General features: G+C 42.3%; 1 protein-coding gene across 1 annotated transcript in view; it reads right to left on the bottom strand.

The window, feature by feature from the left end:
* The window catches only part of LOC104043045 (ovostatin), a 33,754-nt gene extending 19,021 nt beyond the window's left edge, over positions 1–14,733 (bottom strand). The window contains exons 1-15 of the mRNA XM_064462815.1: positions 14,715–14,733; positions 14,520–14,592; positions 12,681–12,864; positions 11,832–11,988; positions 10,935–10,987; positions 10,426–10,446; positions 9,410–9,578; positions 5,904–5,988; positions 5,141–5,258; positions 4,350–4,470; positions 4,003–4,112; positions 2,846–3,004; positions 1,836–2,063; positions 1,565–1,622; positions 156–301 (exon numbers count right to left, since the gene is read on the bottom strand). Coding sequence (XP_064318885.1) covers positions 156–301; positions 1,565–1,622; positions 1,836–2,063; positions 2,846–3,004; positions 4,003–4,112; positions 4,350–4,470; positions 5,141–5,258; positions 5,904–5,988; positions 9,410–9,578; positions 10,426–10,446; positions 10,935–10,987; positions 11,832–11,988; positions 12,681–12,864; positions 14,520–14,592; positions 14,715–14,733 — 1,701 coding nt within the window. The remainder of the gene's footprint in view (positions 1–155; positions 302–1,564; positions 1,623–1,835; positions 2,064–2,845; positions 3,005–4,002; positions 4,113–4,349; positions 4,471–5,140; positions 5,259–5,903; positions 5,989–9,409; positions 9,579–10,425; positions 10,447–10,934; positions 10,988–11,831; positions 11,989–12,680; positions 12,865–14,519; positions 14,593–14,714) is intronic.
* Between the last annotated feature and the right edge of the window lie 246 nt (positions 14,734–14,979).

Raw genomic sequence — 14,979 nt, 5'->3', positions numbered from 1 at the left:
ATACGTGTTAATTCCAGGGACAGGTCCTCATGTTCACAGGCACATCTGTACCTTTTCCGTTCCTAAAGGTCATCCCTAGTGCAAGGCTCTTGATGAAGTCATTCCCCAAATGTTCTTTCAGCAAAAGCCAGCTGATAGGAAATAAAAGTTTTTACCTTGTTTTTGAAGCATACATCGCTGCGTATCCATGAACTGTCAGCCACTATCTCCCCATGAGGATGCACTGTGTAGAGCAACAGCCTGGCGCTGGGGGCAAGCTTCTCAGTGACAGTTAGTGTGATGGAGAATGCACCTCTGGGAGCTGTGGAAGTAACATGAAACAATGGAGAAGTAGCCAATAAAAGAGATTAGACAAACCTCAACTTTGGTGGAAGGACCACACATTTATCCATAACATACCAGCACCTTTAAAAATAGAGAAGTTGGAAATTGGAAGATTCGTCTTGCAGAGGCTGAGGAACAGCTCCCATCAGCAAGAAAACAAAGTGAAGGATGATGAGAGCAGGGTGCTTTAGAGAGACTTTGAGATGAGTTGAAGTTGGGCCTAGGGCTGGAGCATAGGGAAATCTGTGCATGATTTCTATGAGAAGAGTGAAACACTGCTTTTGGGTCTCAAACCTAGAACTTCCTACACCAGAGGAGATAGGCCAGTCTCCTGAGCTAAGGGACAGCTCTCTTAACAGAAGAAATATGAAGTTCTTATCTACATGGATGACAACTGCTAGAGTAGGGACAGGAAATTTAGCTTTCACATAGGTTTTGGTGAGTCAAACTCTATTACACACCTTGGTATTAGCCCCCAATATTAAGGAAAAACCACATGGCTTCAAGCTGATTTAATGAAGGGAAAATTATGTGACATAGCTGTCCTTTGATGAATGGGATGCCTTTCCCTAAACCATAAGGGAACCTATACTGTGCAGCCATAGTGCACATATACCCAGAGAAAGACCAAAGATAGCAAATACCAAGCAACAAATCCAATATGAGGAGTGAGGCTTACTTAAGGCACCTACTGAAGACTGGAAATAGACCAGGTTCTGCAAGAAAAGATATTTCTAACAATGAAAGAACAAAGTTAATTTTGTTGTGATTGGTAGGATCATTGTCACTTGTGGGTAACTGGAGACTTCTGAAAATACAATGAATTCCAAGCAGTTAACTGCTAAATATCCCTGTCAGATGGAACACCTACTATTTCAAACTTCAGAAAGTTTTAGCCTTCTAATTGGTGAAGTCTTGGATGTCACAGAGTAAGTGTGAAACTGCAAATACTCATTGGCAAGAAATAAAACTGAATAAGGTTACATTCCTTGGTGTCTGATCACAACGAAGTTTTCATGTTTCAACAAACAAGATCAATTTGATTAAGATATGGGAGAATTGGCTAGATGCTGCAGCAAAAGGAAATGATACTGCGTGCTGACAGGTCATTGTGTTTAAAAACTAGTACATGATTTAGCTGCAGTTCTCAGTTTTCATCCCTTCTTATAAAACTTAAAAATGCTCTGGTGCTTGGAATGATGCTCTGAAGTACAAGTAAGTAATATGGCCTAGAACTTACCACGAGAGATGCTGACTTGCTTCTGGCCACTGAGAACAATTTTTCCTTTTGTCATTACCTGGTCATAGAAAAAAACTCATGAGACAGGATCAAAAGCACCTCCTCCCTTCCCCCATGAAATCATTGATTCTGAGTAGCGTTCTGAGAGGGTTCAAAGGCCATCAAGTCAAGCTGTGATCTGTAACCACTGTCTGGCCTGGATATTTCTGCCTTATATGGTCTTCAACAGAAGGTAAAAGAAAAGAGGTGCTTGAGTCAAGGTAGGACTTACCACATAGTAGAAGTTTGTGTGCCTGGCATTCCTGTACCCCTCTCTGTTCAGGACATAGTGAACATTGATCGTTCTCTGCTGGCCACAACTGAGCTTCTCCTTCACTGGCTCGATTTTCACAAAGCTGTTGGTCCGTGAGTAGAAACGCCTGACAAAGAATAAGGCTTGCAGCTCATTATCATTCCTCCAGGTGAAGAAGTCTGCACAGTCATCTGGTGCCTGCCTGACCTATGAAGCAGAAAAGTCATACATGGAGAATCAACAAAGTGGAATATAAAAAATGGCAGGGAGGTGAGAGGCAAAGTCATCTTCCCTCTAAAATATTCTATTGGGAAGCTGATATTTTGGAGCTGCTTAAGCCAAAAGCAAGAGATGTGACAAATTTATACTTCATGCGTCCAGAGTGGGGGGACTGTAGATACCTTAAAGTATCCAGACACCTATGGCACACTGCAGTAGGGAGGATATTTCAGATTCTTGCAGGATTGGAGCAAGTTGTGAATTGGAATGGCACTGTTTTCGAACAGCCGCCTTTTTCTCAGCTTTTCCCATCACACCAGAGAAAAAGTATGAGAACACGAGAAGCAAATCTGATGGTAACAGGCATGAGTGTCTGTCAGCAGAAACTCAGGGAAGCAGGCAGAAGCAGGGAAAGAGCCTGGCGTGCATCCAGACTGGGTGGGGAAGGCAGGGCACCCTGTAAGGTAGGTCCTCTAGCACACAGATTGAAGAGACGGAAGGTGGCTGTAGAAAAGGCTTCTGAGTGGTGCAAAAAGTAGGGAGGTGCTGAAGATCACTGCAGCACCCAAACACTCCTAGAGTGCAGTCTGCCACTCCTCAGACACTGGTGCTTTCTGATACTAATTTCACAAAGGTTGCAGGTGTTGGTGGACTGACTGCCTACTTTCTTCAACTGAAACAATCCTGCCAGCACCCACCGATTGTTTCTAATCCCTCTCTCCAATGAAGGATTTTTTTCAGGAATTAGACTGAAGCCCATATTTACTTACTCTTAGTTTAAAACTGGGATTAAAGAAGTTGGACGTGTTGATGGAAAAAGCAGCAGTGCCATTCTTGTCAGTGGTATAGTTGGCCAGGTATTCTTCATTGAGGTCCAGCAGGACAGTCCTGTTAGCCACAGGCTTGCCATCCACATTCATCACAGCGATCTGAACACAAGGAAGAAAAAACTCCAAAAGAATGGGGAATCCTCTGCTCACCAGAGGATGCTCACTTAAGCACTGAGGACAACTGCAGGGAGTAGAAATCAAGAGTGAAATGTATTTAACAGGCAAATGCTCCTCAATATCTTGAAGGAGCTGGAGTTCTGTGACAGACATAGACCGGCAATTCCTATCAGTGCAAGGACAAACTATATGTCACAGAGGGAGAAGGAATTGTTTATATACACGATCTCTTATAAAAGATTCTTTTAATGAAAGGTCCTCTGTTTCTTTTCAGTGACCATTAGTTCAGTCCACCATCGCATAAGTTAAAAACTATTGAGTGAGAGATGACGGTTTAAATTCTTACCTCATGCTCTCCCCCCCGAACAAATAGAAACAGAGGGACTCCAGAGCACACAGTCTTTGGAAGGCACTGATTAACAACCCTAAAGCAGATGACTTCATGGCTGCAGGTAACCTGTGGAGCTCAGCAGCACCTCCCAGTTCCTGGATATTTGTGCATACATTCTATCTCTATTGCATATCAGGATGATGCTGTATGGCTTATCCTCCTTTCTGTACCTGGATTTATCCTGCATATGCAGATTGGTAAGAATATGGAATGTACTCCAACACCTATATGGCTTTAGGTAAACATCCCTGGGACTGCGTGATGTGATGCAGGGTAAATTCTACCTTCAGTTTAGGCACAGCTGTTGCTGAAGAAGTTTCTTCCCCACTTATATGATCTTTCATTCACCCACCTTTCAGGCATTCCCTAATTACGCAGAAGAGAGACCCTAACACTCCAGGTACAACATAATTTTTCTCTAGGAGCATCTGACATAATGAGAGAACTACACAGCAGTCATTGTCGTGCATCATTATCACAGGACTTTGTCACCACAGAGTTAGGGGACATCCACAAATGGGGCAACACAGGGATCATCATGCTAGACCTCAATAAGGTTTGATCTAAATGTATCCTCTCAGGTACCCACCTCACCATAGTAAGGAATTCCCCTCTTGTAATAGATATCCATATTCTTGAATATCACTCTGTCATTTTCTTCGTTGACTGCAACATAGTCATAGCCTTTCATCTGGATACCTGTGAGACACACCCAGTATAAAGGAGAGGAAACAGAAATGAGACATGGGCAGAAAACCCTTTCTTTTGAAAACCTATATGGAGCAGTGATGCTCTGGAGGGAGAGCTACCAAAAAAAAAAAAAAAAGGTGTGATTGTCGGTTGTGTGCTGCACAGACTAGGATCCAGGAGATTTCTCTCAGAAAGTATCACCTATTAGCTTTAATCAGATACACCCAAACTCCACTTGTCTCATACCTGTCCCATTTTCAGTGACGGTGCTTTCTACCTTGAGGCTGGTATACATCCTCGCATAGTTGCGGTAGAGCTGGAATGTTTTGGTGGAGATGACAGCGTTGAGGCAGCCATCCTTCTCTAGCTGAAGAAGAAGCACAAAGTAGAAAGCCATTTTTCTCAAGGTCTGGAAAATTGCTCCTGAATTTGTATTAGTGGGTCTCTGAAGAGCTTCATGCCTCGGCTCATATCTGCAGCTCCTACTTTCTACTCACTCCACTTCTACCTTAAATTTCTCACTCCCTGTCTCCTTCCCAGATAATTGTTTCAATTTCATCTACCCTTGCACCTGGAAACCTCTGTCCTCATTCCCCCTGATCCTCTCGATTCTCATGTCCCTTCTCAAACCCATCTTGCATGATGCCTGGCCTCTATGACACTTTGAGTCTGATCTAGTGGAGAAATTAATCATTAGTTTAATATTAAGTCTCTCAAAGATTCCTAGTATAGATTGGCTGATTACGCTTGTTAAGAACACAGCTCCAGTGTTTTAGGAATGATCACAAATTTATAGTTTCATAAGCTTCCCTCCCTCCTACTGCCTCTTTCTGAGGAAAAACCAGTTTCCTAATAAGTTTATTGGTTAAAAACTACCTTCATAGTCTTTCATCATTGCCTGTGAGATAGTGAGAAAAAACATGCCTCTGGGATTGTCTCTCTGGTGGTCCCCAGGAAGTGAATGAGGCCACCAAACACTGTGCTACATGTTGGGCAATAAAGCTGACAGGGAAGAAAGGCCTTGTCATGTTTCATACCAGTCCAGTGACAGCTGTGCAGGTTTCTTTCTGGTTTTGCTCACATCGTGGACTATAAAAGTTCTGCTGGCACACACTGACTTGGGCATTCCCTTGCACCGGCTGGCCATAAGTGTACCTAGGAGAGGAAAAGACACAAGAACCCAATCAAGTGCACATAGCATGAAATCTACAAAGACTGCATAGCAGTACAGACTCTCAACCCGTCAGGAGTGCCCAGAGCACAGACAGAACAGCTGAGAAACAGGACCAGTTAGCCCTAGCAGAATTCCCTTCAACTAATATTAGGCTCTTTCTGGCATCTTGTTAAAAAAGCCTGCTTTACCATCACCTTGGTGTAGTCATTCTTCAAGGTCTGAAGCTGGAAAGTAGTGCTGGGCTCCCTGCTGCTTGCTTTTTCTCATTAGCGCCTCATGCAAAGCAGGTCATATTTGCAGAAAGATCCCTATTCACCCTTTTAGGTCATGTGGCCCTGCCCTTTGGCAGTGCCACAGCCAGCAATCTTAATCATAGACTCTTCTTCTTTACTATAATAACAAAAAAAACAACAGCTAGCAAGTAGCTCTAGACTCTCCCAGTTCTAATTCTGCTATGTAGTGGGAGGAGGGTTATCATATTTCATGTCATGGAAGTCATAGCTAAAGGAATTGATCTAACCCATACTCTGAATCAGCAGCAGGGTCCCTGCTTCCCAGCATGACACACCATTCTCTATCCCATGTTTCTTGTGTACAAATTTGTTGTCCTCAGACCTGATACTTACGAAGCACAAACATTCACCTTGACTTCTTCATCAAAGAAAGAGATCCTCTTTGGCACACTGGTTGTCACTTCAAATTTTGGCAGCACTGGGAAAGCAATGTGAATAGGACTGCTGAGCAGTTGCATGCTATAGGCAGGTGTGTGTGAAAGACAGTAAAAAAACAGTTGGCAAAGGCATTTTCACCAACAATGGAGAGAAAATGATTCAAAGAAAAGTCTACCTAGGAGATGGCTTTTGGATATTATTGGAGACAAAATAACCTTTAGTGGGAAGAGGAATGACTTCTTTAAAAAGTAATAATAATCATACTAATAATTACAACAGCCACAGTAAGGACCGTGATAAATCACTTCAATTGGCTGTACGCATTTTCTTCAAGAGAAAGGTGGGAGTAATGCTGATGTCTCAAAATACTTAAGTCCTGGAGAACAGAAGTTATTATGAAATCCAGCCCCATTGAAGGAGAAAAGCAACAGATTAAGTGAAATAGTAAAATCAAACAGGTCACCATCACTCCTTCTTTTCAGCTTATCTTTTGGCCCTGGTCACCAGCAATAATGACAACATAGATGGAAAAGGCCTTTTTCTCATTCACCCGGACACATGAGACTGAAAGGTATGAAAGACCTCTGGAGGGTAAGTAGGAAAGATGCTTTATTGCCCTTACAAAAAAACTCAGGCAACTGGGAGTTGTCCAAGCCTTCATTGGGGACTACCAAGGAAAACCTGTCACTAAAAGAGGAGAAAACTTGTAAAATAAAAAAATTTTAGCAACTCCCTTGATATGGTCTATTCCAGAGAGTAAGCAGGTCACTATGTGGGCTTTGGCATCTCTACCACCCATTGTTTTCCATCCTGTGCTTCCACTATCTAGCCTCCTCCAGTAACAATCTGGTACCTGTTATTTAATCTGTCAGATAATATCTTCAGATTTCTACTGCATATTTAACCTAGTGCTCTTTATACGATTACGACCTTCACAAACCAGGATAGGCCTGACATTCATTTTGTCTCTGAACAGATGGAAGGTGTAAGACCTGAGTGAGAGGATGTGGAACCCAAAGTCATACAATGACTTTACGCCAAGCCTGTAAAAAATTAGACTCCTAATTTAATTCCTGAAAAGTAGAATCATAGAAACATAGAATGTCCTGAGTTGGAAGGGACCCACAAGGATCATCAAGTCCAACTCCTGTCCCTGCACAGGACAACCCCAAATTCACACCGTGTCTCTGAGGGCGTTGTCCAAATGCTTCTTGAATATCATCAGGCTTGGCACTGACTGCCTCCCTGGGGAGCCTGTTCTGTGCCTCACCACCCTCTGAGTGAAGAACCTTTTCCTAATATCCAACCTAAACCTCCTCTGGCACATCTTCCTGCCATTTCCTCAGGTCCTGTCATTGGTCACCAGAGAGAAGAGACCAGCGCCTGCCCCTCCTCCTCCCCTTGTGACAAAGCTGTAGAGCAAGATGAGGTCTCAGTCTCCTCCAGGCTGAACAAACCAAGTGACTTCAGATGCTCCTCGTACGGTTTCTCCTCTAAACACTTCACCAACTTTGTGGCCCTCCTCTGGACACTTTTTACTGGCTTTGTACCCCTAATACTCTGTGGTGCCCAAAACTGCACACAGTGGTGAGGCTGCACCAGTGCAGAGTAGAGCAGGACAATCCCCTCCCTTGACTGGCTGCAATGCAGTGCTTGATACACCCCAGCACACAGTTGGCCCTCACAGCTGCTAGGGCACACCATTGGCTCATGTTCAACTTGCCATCTACCAGAACCCCCAGGTCCCTCTCTGCAGAGCTGCTCTCCAGCCTCTCCTTCCCCAGTCTGTGTGTACATCCAGGGTTGCCATGCCCCAGGTGCAAAATCTGGCACTTGCCCTTGTTAGACTTCATACACTTGTTGATTGCCCAGCTCTCCAGTCTGTCCAGACCTCAGGAGTGTCAACAGCTCCTCCCAGTTCTGTGTCATCAGCAAACTTAATTAGTATTCCTTCAAGTCCTGTATCCAAGTCATTTATGAAGACATTAAAGAGTACCGGCCCCAAGATGGATCCCTGTGGAACCCCACTAGTGACTGGCCGCCAGCCCGATGTAACCCCATTTACTATGACCCTTTGAGCCAACCCATCAGCCAATTGCTCACTCACTGCATATGTGATTATCCAGACATATGCTGGACATTTTGTCCAGGATACTCTGAGAGACAGTATCGAAAGCTTTACTGAAATCTAAAAAGATCACATCAACTGGGTTTCCTTGGTCAACTAGGTGGGTGACCTTGTCATAGAAATAAATCAAGTTTGTTAGACAGGACTTTCCCCTCGTGAACCGTGCCAGCTTGGACCAATGACTGTGTTGTCTTTCAGGTGTTTTTCAACAGCTCCCAGAATAATCTTCTCCATAATTTTGCCAGGCACAGAAGTGAGACTGATGGGCTTACAGATACTGAGGTCATCCCTGTTGCCCTTCTTGATGACTGGGACAATGACTGCCAGCTTCCTGTCAACTGGGACCTCTCCAGATTCCCAAGAGCATTGAATAATCATTGAGAGAGTTCTTTCTATGATATCGGCCAGCTCTTTAAGTACCCTCAGATGAATCCCATCAGGTCCCATAGACTTATAGGGATCTAGCTGGAGCAGAAAATCCTGCACAAGTTCAGGGTTTATTAGGAGTTTATCATTTCCACAGTCATGGTTCACTAGCCCAGGGCTCTGGGGTTCCCTGAGCCCACCATCGGTATTGAAGACCGAGACATAGAAAACAGTAAAAGTCTCTGCCTTGCCTATGTCCCTGCTTGTGAGGTGACCATTCTCATCAAGCAATGGGGCAATGTTATTTCTAGTCTGCCTTTTGCCTTTAATGTATTTTAAAAAACCCTTCTTATTGTCCTTCACAGTACTAGCCAGCTTCAACTCTAACTGAGCTTTGGCCACACATATTTCGTCCCTGCAGTGGCAAACAGCATCTCTGTAGTCCTCCCATGTCACCTGACCTTGCTTCTGCTGGCCATATACTTTCTTTTTTCTCCTTATTTCAAGAAGAATATCCCTGGGCAGCCAAGCTGACCTTTTGCCTCGCCTGCTTGACTTCCTACACTTTGGAATTGCCTGATCCTGTGCTTTTAGGAGATGTCACTTAAAAAGCAACTAGCACTGATGGACCCCAGCACCTTCAGAAGCTTTTTCCCAGGGGACCTTACTAAACAGTTCCTGAGCAACCTGAAGTCTGCTCTTCTCTTGTCCAGAGTTGAGGTCTTGCTGGCAGCTTTCCTACTGTCAACATAGATTTTAGACTTGACTGTTTCATGAAAGTGCTGCCTTTCTCAGCATTTCTTTTTTCCCTTCATGCTTCTACTTTCTCCACCCAGCTCTTTCCATGTTTTTCTCAGGCACAAAGCAGAGAATTCAAAGCACTTAAACTCTGCACTAGCACCTCCTATCTGACTTCAGCAGAGCCAGCCTCATTGCTGGTGCAGAGCAGTTCACAGCCTTTGCTTACCATATTCCTCAACCGTGAAGAACTGGTACTCTTTTTCACCTGACTTCTTCTCAACAGTGATGTGGTAGGACCCCAGAATAGGTTCTGGGATTAGTGGGAAGGAGAGCTGGACAATTCCATGCTTAGATGCTACTTCCAACCACTGGAAGATCTTGTTTCGCTCTGGATCCTGGAGAGTAGAAGAGCAAGGTGCACCAAAACCTTTATCATCCTGTTTCTTGTCTTCTTGCTTTCTTTTAAGTTTTGTATCTGGCATATCAGCTAAGTGCATCATAGTGTGAATGTGAGTTTGGGTTAATAACATGTACTCTGACTTCCCATTAATTTTCCAGGTCTGTTTGTGCATTAAAGAAACCAAAGTTTATGTTTAACTGGAAATTAGCTACGCTGCCAGATGACCTCATATAATCCAGGAATAGTACATGATTGGGGTCAGTTTGCTTCTCTGTAGCTCTTCTAGCATAAGTCTTTCTGACTCAACTCCTCCTTCTGTAAAATGGGAATGTTATGCTGGCCTCTCTTAGAAAGTGCTTTGATATCTAGTGATGTGAAATGCCACAGAAGACTGATTCATTGTTAGTGTGTTCCCCAGAAGAACATGACATTTCAGAAAATTACTATTCTATACCCATATGCAAATGAGGCTATTTCACCAGCCTATTTACTGTAGTTCTACCAAAGTAAGACTACACTGAACACTCCTGTTTGACTCCTAACAAAAGACACAGCAACAACCCCATGACCTTCTGACCCCTAAAACCCTCTGACTAACATCTCCAGTTCTGCTGATTTCTCCTCCTCTAGTATTTGATAATGGGTACTGCCACTGTTCAACCTCAAGTCCATTTGCTTTAGTCAGCGTGCTTTGGGTGATTTGGGTGCTTTGGGTGATTCTCCCAGAGCTATATGTATGTATAGATAGATAGATATAGATATATAGATACTATGGGGAATGATGCAGCATATATAGCCTTTCCAAGGCAACTTGTGCTTTAATAATGTGTTGCATCTCTTACCTCAATGACGATTCGGGGATACTGGAAGAGGAAAAAAAGAGGAAAAGAAAAAAGAAAAAATTATCAAAACATCAAGAAATTAACTTGAAAAATACTAGAACATAAAGAAGCTCTGAACAGCTTTCTCTGGATACAGAAGACTGGGTCAAGGAAACAATTTGAAACTCATGTCTGTAATTTAAAAGATAATGTTAAGGGGATAAGCTGTTTGTGAATTTATTTTTTCTACAAAAAACATCCAGTCTCTTTCTACACATCTGGGGCAGGTGAAGTGAAGTGACTACAAAATCTGAGCACTGTGAGATTTTCAGGAGTGCTTTCAGACCCTTTGCTTTCTATAAAGGCAGGGAAAGGATGGAGTGTGAAGTTAAGGAGTTAACAGCAGTTCTTCAAAAACATCAGGAGGCCTACCCCAGGCCTTTTTTATTCAATTACTAAGTGAAGGAGTCTCAGCAAACAGGTATCCCAAAAGATTCCTTGAAAAAAAATTGATTATTATTCATACATACTGTCTCCTGAACAGGTCTGAATTGGCTGTCCAAAGTGACCACACGAAACATCACTGAAAAAGGACATAGGACAAAAAAAGATCATTCACTTTAGCATTGGTAAGTCACTTTCAACATACAACAGAAACAAAGTTTGCCCAGGCTTTTAGGGAGAACTAAAGAGTCCTGGAGAACTAGAAAGGATTTGGTTATCTTAGCCAGTGAAAAAGAAAACCAGAATAAACTTGTCAGCTGAAATATCTTCAATTCTGACCCACTGGGCTAAAGTAACATGTAAATAAAAATACACCGTACTGCCTTCATTTCTTGAAGGACTCAGTTCTTTTGAGCGTTTGCTGAAAAAAACCCTGTTTATACAAACCAATTCAATGAAAATCTCAAAGAGAAGGAAGAATTTTTCTTTATTCAAAGTGTAAATCCTGTGCAGCACTGAAGTATAATTACGCTAAAGAGATAACGAACTGCACCACAGCTAGTACTTCATTTAAATATCATGATGGCATCAACACTGTGAATTAGATTGGCAGTTAAGCAGAAAGAGCTGTTGACATATTTACTTTGGTTTTATATGAATTTTGTCCATTCCAAGCTTAACCTATTATTTTCTGTATTTTTAAGGACACTTTATGTGACTGGTCTTAGTAAAACTAGCAGAACTCAAGATCATGTAAGTGCAACTGACTAAGTAAAAACACATGAACTCTACTCATTCATTGCAATTTTGTGAATTGGTTCTATTTTTCACTGACTTTTGATGACCCCAACCTCAGATGACAATTATACACTATCTGAAGGATTGTCCACAGTTTTTCATCCATAAGAGGAAGTCCTTGTTATTCTAGACCCACCCTTGCACTCAGTTCCCTCGTTCACTAGCTGACTCAAACCCCTCAGCACCTTTTTGCCCTGGTTTGTAGATGGGTTTGTCCGTCTGGATGAAGACACTATTATCCACATTCTGAATTGCCACTGATCTTCTCTCAGCTAAGTTGACTGTGGTGCCTTTGGCAGAGAAGGAAATGAATGCCAGGTGGTCAGAAGTAGCAGGAGGAACCTGGAGAGAAACAAAACCCCAGAGGAAAAGTGGTAAATGAGATGTGTTGAGGTCCCCAGATGCCCAGGGTTCTTGAGTAAGGTACTGATTGTCAAGTGAGTCATAAATAGCTTGTGCAAAAACTTGAGAAATCTATCTTTGCCAGTGAGAAAGTCTCTAGGAATTTCTGCTGTGGAAGTCCCATAATCTGTTACCAGTTCCTAAGGTTTTAAGCTATGCCCTCTCCTATGCATTTCCTCATCTCATGTAGCTACATTCCTATATGCCGGTTGCCCCAGCCATACAGCTTAATTCTGAGGTGCTTTCTCCTGCTGCATTCTGGAAGACCTAACTCTGGGACTTGTTTATCATATCCGTCCAAGTCTTCCAGAGTCACAGGAAAGGGAATGAACATGTCCTAGCTCGGTTCTCCAGCTTGGCAATTATGACAATCCCATAGGACGCATGTACCCATGATGGCAATCAAAAGCTTTTCTCTATTCACTCTGTGAATGCAGTCTTACTCCAGCTTCCCCCTACAACCCATATGTCTTTGTTTTTCCAGTCTATATTGACAGCCTTTCCAGCAGTTCATCTTTTTTTGTCCTAGTCTCTGCCTTCATTCTTCATCTTCTTGCCCTCACTGAAAAGCAGGGTTGCACTCAGAAGTATTTACAGCTTCTACACTCTCTTCAGTAGCCTCAAAAGAGTACCTTGAACTCATAGCACTTGAAGAAATCATTCTTTGTCACAGATTCCTGAAAAAGAGTCTTCTGGATACTGCCATATTCCAGGATGATGCTCAGGGACAGAGGCTCACTGAGTGTGTGGAACTGCACACAAGCAGTCTGTGGTGAGTCACTCCGGACTACTGTCGGGACCAGCAGCACATATTGACTGTAAGAAAGAAGGCTAGATCAGGGAGCTCAGTCTTGAAGGAAAGGCAGAGCAAACAGGAGAGGAAAATACCACAGAAATGCTGTATGTGTGAAAGAAGACACAGCCCAAAACTTGCTCAAAACCAGATGAAGGATTTTAATTTCTTCCTATTAATTTTGAATAACGTGCTAAGAAAGTATAGATCACAATTGTTTGTCCCTCACGGTTCTTCCTGAGCTGAGAGATCAGCATAATTCTATGCAGTCTCTTACCCAGCATGGTACTGCATCTTTCTATTCCAGGTATTTACATAGCCCCAGTTACTAAAGTGTTTAAACACCTGACAAGCATAGCTGCATTTATGCTCCCATGACCTATATGTTTACTTAAAACTCTGGAACCTCCCATAAGGATGAGTGATATTTAGCTTCTTTTTGAGATCAATGACAGAAGTACTAGCTAACGGTTGCAACAAACATTTAATTTCTTTTTCTCTGGATATCTCTCCCTCCAGAGAGAAACAACTTGATTTACTGATTGACTTACAACTGACCTATTTATTGTAAGTCAATCAGTATAATGCACAAGAAATGAGCCTGTTTTTCCATTTTGCAGAATATTCCAGGGAATGTTCAATCTAACCTGCATGTTCTATTCTGTTCCCATGCTTCTCCCTGTGTTGCTTCCTTTGCTTCTTTTTTCCATTGGGCTTTTTTAGTTATACTACTCTCTATAATTAGGGCAGTCTTCCCTCCCCAGATTATTCCTCTGAATAACTTTCCTGCAGATTTGCTATATACGGCTAAGGTTCTGTTGCTGGCCTCCCATTCTCTGCTGCCTAAACTGGTCTTTTCAAATAATGTATGACAGAACTGATGAGTTGGTTCTGCAGCAGAACATGAATCGTATAATCTTTTCTTGATAATCTGATCCTTTCCATTTTTTGCTCCCACAGCTTTGCTTGTTCATATTATCTTTATTGTTATTTTCACTTGTCCAGTTCAGACTGCACAATATCCAAAGACTAGAAGTAAAATAATAAAAACCAACACTTTACCTGAGAAAGCTAAACCCTCTGACTTTCACAGTGTCTTCCTTTAGAACTTTTGAGTAGGAGATTTAAGCTCTAATGTTGGTGTATTTTTGAAAATTGTAGCTGAAATCTTCTGTTTGGATAAAGCCATGGAAATTGACAGTGCTGTATAAGCTGTGACAGCACAGCAGGTGTAATACTAATACTAATGCTAATGTTGCTAGTGCTAACGCTAATGTTAATGCTAATGTTAATGCTAGGGTGCCATTTGGCATAGTTCCTAGTGCCAGCCACTATCTCATACACCATACTTTCTCTGTAGAGCTGATGCCTATCAATCCTTATCATTAGTATGCATGCTAGTCTAGTCTTGAATCTCCTCCTCACTTTACCCATGCACTTCAATATTCATCTACTCCACAGGTTTCTGTCATTCAAAACAGATTTCTTAGCAGTTTTATGATGGAGAGCATCATTACAAATCACCCTTCAGTGTCACCTACTTCCATTTCAGACACAGTTCAGAACCTAGGTATCAAACATCCAATGTATTATATAGCAATCTCCCAGAAGAAATTAACTTGTGGGAAATAAAATAAAAATATTTCATAATAAAACCACAGAATATATGATCTCTTACGCTTCAGAAGACACTGTGGCAATCCAGTTCAAGGACAGAATACTCAGAAGAATCCTTGACCACATCTCTGTATGTGAAGAAGAAAGAAGAGAGAGTGATCTCAAGTGGACAGGCTGTCTTCTGCCTTTTAAACTGGCCTGAGATGGTGCTCCTCCTCCATGGCTTCAATCATATTCTAACAAAAGATATCTACATAAAATTTGCATACATTCATCTTCCTCTTTCCTGTCTGTTCTCACACTCCTTGAACTCTCAAACAATAGCTTAGGAAAGCTCTCATCTTTCACATAGCTTTGTGAGGTATTACAAGCCAAACAGGTTCCTGCCCATCTGAATGTTTTATTGAAGCTTACCTCCCTGATTATCATGTCATTGGCTGGAGGTTCCTTAATGTTTCAACATGTTACTATTTGTCACTGCTTAAGTATTTCCTCATTCTGTGAAGGTCTTCTCTAGATAC

Source organism: Phalacrocorax carbo, chromosome 1 (assembly GCF_963921805.1).
Source record: "Phalacrocorax carbo chromosome 1, bPhaCar2.1, whole genome shotgun sequence".
In the NCBI taxonomy this organism is placed as follows: Eukaryota; Metazoa; Chordata; class Aves; order Suliformes; family Phalacrocoracidae; genus Phalacrocorax; species Phalacrocorax carbo.
This window is presented reverse-complemented; position numbering and strand designations above follow the sequence as displayed.